At 34.9% G+C, this 9227-nt stretch overlaps 1 protein-coding gene across 2 annotated transcripts; it reads left to right on the forward strand.

Annotated features, from left to right (window-relative positions):
• Positions 1-2778: 2778 nt before the first annotated feature.
• LOC133723589 (myb family transcription factor PHL5) lies at positions 2779-6282 on the forward strand. Of its 2 annotated transcripts, none has more exons than XM_062150455.1 (7): positions 2779-3818; positions 3982-4162; positions 4244-4320; positions 4425-4464; positions 4941-4995; positions 5153-5222; positions 5482-6282. In XM_062150455.1, exons 1-7 carry the CDS (start codon positions 3237-3239, stop codon positions 5659-5661), a joined length of 1185 nt encoding a protein of 394 aa, XP_062006439.1. In that variant the 5' UTR covers positions 2779-3236; the 3' UTR covers positions 5662-6282. The 2 variants fall into 2 exon arrangements, with proteins under 2 accessions (XP_062006439.1, XP_062006438.1); XM_062150454.1 differs by having other exon boundaries at positions 2783-3818; positions 5464-6282.
• The last annotated feature ends 2945 nt before the right edge of the window (positions 6283-9227 follow it).

The raw sequence follows: 9227 nt of genomic DNA on the forward strand, positions 1-9227 counted from the left end.
TCATAATTTTATACTTGATTAACATGGTGTTTGGTGGATAAGAGCTCAAATAACACAAAACCTATTTATATGCATCTATTTAAAGGGAACAATAATAAACCTTTATGAATTTCTCAATAACTAACACAAGTAATCAATATGGTCATTTACAAAACGTCAATATACTAGAATATACTAATCATATTAAATAGTAACCTTTTTTTTTTTTTTTTTTGATCGGGTTAGTTGTTAGTAACTCACACACCCATGCAGTGGTATCCCAGCGCCAAGACACCTGCACCGACATTGCGGCGAAAGCCTGGCAAAGCCAGACTAATCCACTGCACCGCAGACGCACGAACCCAAAGGGTCCCTCAAATCTGCTGGCCACGGGATGGAGCTAGGATTCGAACGCTAGATCTGAGGGTTCCAGACTAGGCCATTCGACCAACACACCACACCACGTGGTTATATTAAATAGTAACCTTAATATAGTCAAAAAGTAGGATATTTCATGATTTTTGAGATTAAGGGTATTTTAGGTACTTTGGGTTGTGTATTTAGTAAAATATTAGAATGAGAAATTAAATGGGTGGTGTATTAAGTATGGAGTATGTATTAAGTAATTAGGGGTGTGTATTTAAAACTTCTCGTTTCTCTTTAGCCTATAACATACAACTTATCTCTTTTTTGTAATTGATTTCCTAAGCTTTATTTTCTTTAATTTTTGTTTCCTTTGTTAAACAACAATTAATTTTGGGAGATTTAGAGAGATAGTTAATTGAATATAACCATCTTAACTAATATTTATAAATGTTATAACTTATAAGTTAATTCCAATATATATATATATATATATATATATATATATATATATATATATATATACAGATCTTATCCAGAGCGGAGCTCCGCTTTGAAATTAACGTGTGAAGTTCGAGTTTTGGGTCACTTTTCGGTCACATATCCACATCTCTACCGTTCAGTTTTTAGGTACTAGTATATAGATCATCTTTGTAAATTTTCAGCCAAATTCATGATCGTTAAGGTATCTAACTCGCTTAAACCAATGGACGGACTGAATCTGTCAACCTGAACCGTACTAGCTTTAAGGCAATTATCAATGCCTTAACGATCATCATTTTGGCTGAGAATTTTCAGAGATGATCTATACACTAGTACCTAAAAACTGAACGGTCGAGATGTGGATGTGAGACTGAAAAGTGACCCAAAACTCGAACTTCACTCGTTTAATTTCAAAGCGGAGCTCCGCTCTGGATAGGATATGTATATATATATATATATATATATATATATTGGAAGGGCCCAGTCTACAAATCGGTGATCGTTAAGGGATCCAAAACTGCAATTTACACGAACGGACCGAATCTGTCGAACCGGAACCGTTCGTATTTATAATGGTAAATTGCAGTTTTGGATGCCTTAACGATCATCAAATTGGCTGAAAATTTGCAGAAGTGATCTATACATTAGGACCTAAAAACTGAACGGTTGAGATGTGAAAATATGATCGAAAAGTTGGTCTAATGCCTTATCCCTAGAAAAGACCAAAAAAAGGGATCCCTCACTAGAAGGGCCCTGCTATATATATATATATATATATATATATATATATATATATATATATACAAATCCTATCCAGTGAGGAATCCCGGGCCTTTCGGGCGGGTAAGGGTTAGCATATTTAAGCCCCGGCCTGACCCTAAATTTTGTTGACTTTGACTAGGCCCAGCCCGACCCATGATGACCCCTTATATCAGCTATAGTTAATTTATGAGAACCATGAAAGAAGCCAGTTCGTCGGAGGTTCCTATATGACTTTGCCTAAGAATTTAGTAACAATGATTAAAATTTGCCTAAGAATTTAGTAACAATGATTAAAATGCGCCAGATAATCTTGTTGATATATTTGTTCTTTTGATCATTTTCTACTTTTTTTTAGGGGAACGAAATCAGGTTCCATTAATATAACGACCTCACTGGGTCAAGTTAGAGAAATTCAAAAATCCCTTATATTACATCTCAATGAACGAATTAGCTAGCCTGCATATAGCAGAGCTACCAAAAACAAACAAACCAAATTAAAAAAGAAAAAGTAAAAAAAAAAACAAAATGTAAAAACTCATACATCTATCCAACCCTAAATCATAGCCACTAACTTGACAAGCATTGACACCTAAGACCTTCCTGGTGTACATCAACCAGCAAAACAGCTACAACGGAGGGCAGAACAAGGTGAGAGTACTTAAAATTCAAAAAATGAAAATTTTCTAAATATTTTTAAAGGAATCACAATCTTTACACATTCCTAACTTCGAATATATTGTGTAACTAATACTGACTTTTCTCGTAATAGTTGACAGTGTAGAAACCACTCTATAGGCTTGGTTATGATAATGAGAAGATTCAGACATTATTTTTTAAGCACGTTTGGGAATCTCTCACTGTTGCAAAATTCCATTATATATGCTTCGAGATATATATAACAGTACATGAAGCTGTTCTTGTAATTTCAGATAGCTCTCTACATTATGCAATTTCATGGGAAATAGAATATATGGTGGGTAAACACTATCATAATAGGAATAACCACAGATCTGTTCTGTGAATTTATTCTAGCTAGTATCTTTTATTCTAAATTAGGACAGAGATGCCGCCTTAGAATAATTCCCCCTTCCAAAATTTTAACGATTAAAAATAAACAGTAACATATTGGGAATCATTGTCCTCTCAAAAACCCATTATCCAATTGGTTTTTGAGGTTATGTTTTTAATTCTCTCTGTGATGGAGACACAGTAAACACTGATTCCAATATCTCTCAATTGGGACGCGTTTGTGTGTACATTGTTTTATGTGGAGGATTGTTTCTTATTCATGTACGTTGTGTTACCTTGGTTTTATCGATATTAGCATTGTTCAATCCTCGCCCTTTTATACAATTAATAATTAAAAGGAGTACATATATAGGACTCCCCTGCGTATTTATATTCAAAACTTACAGCTGATCGAATTCTTATGGAATATGTGAGAGAAATAGTGTGCCATAAATCTGTTTCTTCTTCTCTTCGTTCTTTCCCTGTATTGTGCCATCTTTAATCTTTGATGAAATTCCTGAAAGAATGATTTTTATAGCGTTTTAGATGTTGGAGGTGAATATTGAGCACAAGTGCTTAGTACTACTGGCTGTTCTTGTTGGGGTTTGTTGCGTTGTGATTTCAGTTCCTGTTCCTTGTAAATGAACAAGCAAAAGATAGATTGCCAGGAACGAATACATCAACACAGCCATGGACTAATTAGTGATCCTAACTTTGAACTTGGTAGTCATTCTTCTCATCAGCTCTTGGGTCTGCAACAACAGCCTTGGAACATGGAAGTTTGGCTTCAGCAACCCACCATGGATCAGGGAGTGTCACAGCTTCAAAATATTGGGCCTGCAAAATCACCAAGCAGCATTATGAGCCGATTTGAATCACCGGCTTCGGCTTTCTATGCAACGGAAATATGCATGGGATTTCCTTCGCACTATGAGTCTCAAGTTGTTGGTAATCCTAATCCTCCCCAGTTCCCTTCAGGCCAATCATATGAGGAAAGCTACTCAATGGAATCATCAGAGGACATCAGAAATACCTTGCAATCAATTGTGAAATCCCAAACCAACAGCTCTCAATCTTATAAATCCTCTGAGAAGTCTAATCAAATCCCAAGCAACCATTTGCCAGGCAGTAAGCTCTTTCTGCATCAACAAATGCATCAAGATAGTACTAGTGGCTCAGTTAGGAGACCCTTTTCACTTGCTTTCAAAGAAAATCAGGAACAAGTATGTATATTCTTTTCTAGAATTTATTTTTGCAGTTGCTTTTGAGCATTCATTTGTCATATGTTCCACCATTCATTTAAGATATTCAATTCAATTGTAGTCATGGCTAGTTTCTTCTGCACAGGGCTATTTTAATTTATTCAGTAGTTCTCTGGTTACGCAGGTGAGCTTCTTTTCTCAGCAAGCAAAGCAGTCTCCAAGAACTTCCTCAGGAACGGTTTCTGCAACCTCTGGTGATTCTTCTTCAACCAGCCCATCACTCTCGAGTAAAACACGAATACGATGGAATCAAGATCTTCACGAGAAGTTTGTTGAGTGTGTCAATCGTCTTGGGGGTGCTGACAGTAAGTAACTCAATATAATCTATTGCATTCTGTTATATAAGAATGATTCATTATGTTGATTTATCCTTCGATCAATAACAGAAGCAACACCTAAGGCAATACTGAAGATGATGGGATTGGAGGGACTAACCATCTTTCATGTCAAAAGTCATCTGCAGGTATATCTGAAATTTCAAGTTTGTGCTCTTGTTCCTATTTTTCTTTCCCCTGTCAGATCAGTTATTTATTTTGTCTTAAATTTCGTTATGTTTTCTCCTTGTAGAAATATCGAATCGCAAAATATTTGCCAGACTCTGCAGAAGGTAAATCCTGGCTACTGTTATCCAATTTTGTACTTGTTTCAATCATGTTTCATAGTTTTGCCCTTGGCAGCTGCATTTGGTTTTATTACAAAAAGGGTGATGTATAGAATATGCATCTTAAGGTCTCCTTGTTTAGAGTGAATCACACCTTGACAAGTCTCCAAACGGCCAACATAAAAATGGTTTAAGACACCACTTAAATCTGAAAAATATTGAAACCCCTCGTTGTTGTTGCTACTTCCTGATGTGATCGAGACTTTACTCACATATATCTGTATCAATTCTCCAAATCTTCGGCTGGGATGCATTGTTTACAACTTTATATACACCTTAGAAGTGCAAAACATTGTTTACATGATTTGCAATTACATACTTTTTTTTCCCACCCTTATTTGTTAGTCTTTTTTCAGTTTGTTCTAGATGACATTGGCTTCTTTTATCATTATTCTGCTCTGAGTAATTTTCTTCTGTTTCAGGAAAATCTGAGAAAAGAGCTAATGTGAATGTCGAACCTCAGCTTGATGTGAAAACGTAAACTATCTCTTTACCCTTGAATGTTATACTAGTTTTAGTTTATCAAATAACATTCTAACTTGACAAAGATTAACATTCATTTTGAATTTTTTTTCTCTTCAACTCCTTTGTTCACCAGCCTCTTACACACCTATGATGTAAATTTTTCTGGCAGTGGCTTGCAAATCAAAGAGGCACTGCAACTACAACTAGATGTCCAGAGGCAACTTCACGAACAACTAGAGGTAGATACTTGCAATCCATTTTGGTGGCGTCAATGTTTTATGATTTCTATATTAACTGGAGCTTTCAGTTTTCTTGTTATCACTTCTTGTACTCTGCTCTAAAGTCCTAAACTAGCTCATAAATGACATCATAAGCCAAAGAAACAAAATCATGTGCTTCTGGTATTTTGGTTAGTAATACTACATTCTAACCTCTCTTTTAATTTTTATGTAAATTCATTTGTTCACTTCTGCTAAACAGATTCAGCGAAATTTACAGTTGCGCATTGAAGAACAAGGGGAGCGGCTCAAGAAAATGTTTGACCAGCAGCAAAAAACAAGTGATAGCATGTTAAAGACTCCAAACGTGGATTTTACATGCCATGAAAATGGTCCATCAGATAATGAAATTCAAGTTTCAAGTCCTGAAGGTTCTGGGAATTCCCACTTCCCATCCTAGATAAGTTAGCCTGAAAAGCACATCGTTAGGTCATTCTCAAGGTTAAGTGCTCATGTGGTTGCAACAAAGCTTGACAGAATCAAGAACCCTTTAGATGCTTCTACAAGGTGAAGAAAGAAAAGCAGAAACCAGAAGATGATACTATAATCCCATTTGTGTGTTGACTGATAGAATAGATGCTGTAGAATGATTTTTGTTATTTTCACATAAAGTTGTTTGTGGTGGTATTGGTAACAAGCATATTGTTACCATCATTTTCTCATGCATTCATGTATACCTCAAATTTTGCACTGTGAAAATTGTGTGGACATGCAAAAGGACACTCAGGTCCATGTTTCTACACTTGCAGAGCATCTGACTTTTGTCCAATTCAATATTGTTGAGAAACTAAATATTGAATAGGTTGTAAAAGGAGATGATGCTCGAGAAGTGATTGATCGATCACCTTCCAGCATCGGTAGATCAGATAGTATAAGTTCCATGGAGATACTAGATCAGATAGTATTAGTAAATTGTGAGACCTATTTCCACTTCTTATATGGAAATCAGGATCTTGTACTATGTATTTTCTATTCCAGAATTCACATCTAAAGTTGGTTTTTGTGCATTGTGATTGGGACACTTTGTTGTGCACATTTCATGGTTGCTGTAATTCATTAGTTTTTCTCCGGTTACACAGCTGATCTTCTGTCTTCTGGACGTAGTTCTACCAACTATGGTGACTCTTCTTCAACAAGCCCAGCACTTGATCTCATATCGAGTGAAAAATATGATGTACTTTAGTTTATCTGGTGACAGAAGCAACACCAAAGGAAATACTAAACATGATAAGCTGGGAGGCATTGACCATATATCTATAATGTTAAAGTCATCCATAGGTAATATATCCAGTTCCTAAAGTTTTATTCTTGTTCTTCTTTCTCTTTCCTGGAGTTGGAATCAGTTTTGAATACCTCCTATATGTATTCTGTAAAACTACTGTGTTGCAAAATATGTTCAAGATTGCAGAAGGCAAATCCTAGCTTCTGTTGATAGTTATCACTTAGCAGTTTAAAGTTTCTAAGGCCTCATGCATCTCTAATGTCTCCTGGGAATAACATTGAGATGTCCCGAAGCCAAAATCTACATGTTAAAAATCTGCATGATTTTATAATCTTGTCCCTCTTGTTACTACAGTTTGAGACTCAACTCACACATACCGGCACTGATCACTTGTTGGGGGATCCCTAAAGATTGTGAAGCCAATACTTTGCTTAATTACATGCGTTGAAATAATATATCGGCTCCTTTTGAATGTGACTCTTGCTAATGAATTTTAAAGATTTTGATTCAATACTAAATGACTTTACACAAATAATAAAAGATCATTTGTGTGGTGCAACGGATGATAAATCATCCATGAAATATTCAATATTGTCAAAGATGGAACTTTCCAGTATATGTTAGTTTGAAGAATACGCTCAGATGTATAAAAAAAACTACTTCAAAGTAAAACCAGAGTCAAGCCTACATTGAATCCTGCAATTTTTTCAAAAACTCCCAAATCCATGGGATGAATTAGCTATAAGAGGTTATCCTGATTTCTTAAACAAAATAAACAAACATGATAATTTAATTAGGATTCAGAATAAACTTTGTTTTACTACTTATCACCGAAAAATTTGTGGAAGTCAGAGCTAAAATCTAGGTAAAAAGCCAAATAAGCAACGATTCAAAAGGAAGAAAATGTTGCGATAGGGTTCTTAGAGAAAATTGAAAAATAGGTTGTAATCCACAACCAAGATCTTCTAAAACGAGAAGATATAAGCAGAAGCATTTAAAAAGAAAAAAAATTCAAAAAAGAAAAATTGCATTAGAAAGAAAAAACGGTTTGAAAAAAATCCAAAGCATAAAAATGCAGATGTTACATTTGCAATGAAGAAGAGCACTATTCCCTAGAATGTCCTAAAAAGGGAAAAAAATACCAAGAAAATGGTTAAAGTACTAGAGGAAAATAACCTCGAAATACTGTTCGGAGAGGAAATCTCTAATGACGGAGAATAGACAGAAAGTGATAGCTTAGATGATGAAGAATTTATCTTTATGCTAAAAGAGCATATTAAAGAAAATTCTGAAGAAGAACTTCATAATATAAGGTTAAAAGATGTCATTGAAGAAGAAATAAGCTTTTCTAATGAACAATTACAAAATTTAGAAAAAGTCAAATATGCTATAAGTAAACAAAATATTTATAAGCATTCTAGATTTCAAATATTTTCTCATAGAATATTTGAGCAATTTAGTGAAAACACCACAGCTCAATGTATTGAAGAATGAACAATGGAAATCCTATTGTTTGACAAAAAGAGAATTGAAAGATGGAAGAAAAAATATCCAGACATAAGATATGTTCATATTGGTCTAATCCAGATCACTATAACTACATTATTTAGGCAAGGTTTGGACACACCAATACTTGCTGCAGTTTTTGACAAAAGACTGAATAATCCACTTCAGTCAATGATGGGAGGAATCCAATCTAACCTAGTAAATGGAACAGTTTGGTTTAACATCAAACCAAATTACTTTCTATCTATAACAGATAGAAATATTGAAAATTCGGTAAAGATAAACATTCAACTCAAAAATTTAAGTACGGATCATAACTCCCAGGATTTAGCAATCCAATGAAGAACAATACATAAGCTAGCCAGGCTCCCCCAAACATCTCTAAAAGATCTAGATAAAAACATAGTCGAATTGTTGGAACCAAGACCATTGGACACTGTAATACAACCAACATTATTACATTGGAAAGATTTAGAAGTACCAAAACAATGGTTATTCAATAACTTTGTAGGAGAAATGTCTAGTAGCAAACCAGCTACTATAGAGTTTCAATCATCTGGGAAAAATCTCTACTTCAGAGATAAAAGAGCTCAAAGTAAAAAGTGGCAACTAAAATTTCCACACCGGTTAAGTTTGTAAGAAACTAAACCTCCTAGGCCACGTTTGTTATGTTGGAAACGAAGCCAGGACTAGGAATTGGTTTCCATTTCTGATGGTTACTGTTGTTTGTACATAACTTTTGTTATGGAAAGGAAACCAAAAAGGGCAATCAATTCCGTCTATTGGGTGGAAATAGATTAATGACCTGAGGGTGGTACTTCAATACCTCCATAGCTACGGAAATGAAAATTACAACATATACCCCTAATCTAAAATGTATGAAACAAATCATATAACCTCCCGTCTTTGCTTATTGAAAACAAAGCCCTTCTGCATATTTTCTTCTTCAAAATCTGGTAATATTGTCATCACCATCCCGGTCATCAGAGCCATCAAGGCTGTTAGACTTTACCAGATATATCGATTATTTTTCTCCAATGGATTAGTATTGATTTACTCTCCCATATATTTGACTGCGATTTTCTTTGGTAGATACTCTCCATGAATGAATGATCGAAGCTCTTGGGGATAACCCCATAACTCTTCGAAGTGAAAAAATCCCTGAATATAATTTTCATCTCCTTATTTACATAGTGCTGATGATCGGTTATGGAGATTCAGAAGAACAAAAAGCTAGC

This window comes from Rosa rugosa, chromosome 7 (assembly GCF_958449725.1).
Source record: "Rosa rugosa chromosome 7, drRosRugo1.1, whole genome shotgun sequence".
Taxonomy (NCBI): Eukaryota; Viridiplantae; Streptophyta; class Magnoliopsida; order Rosales; family Rosaceae; genus Rosa; species Rosa rugosa.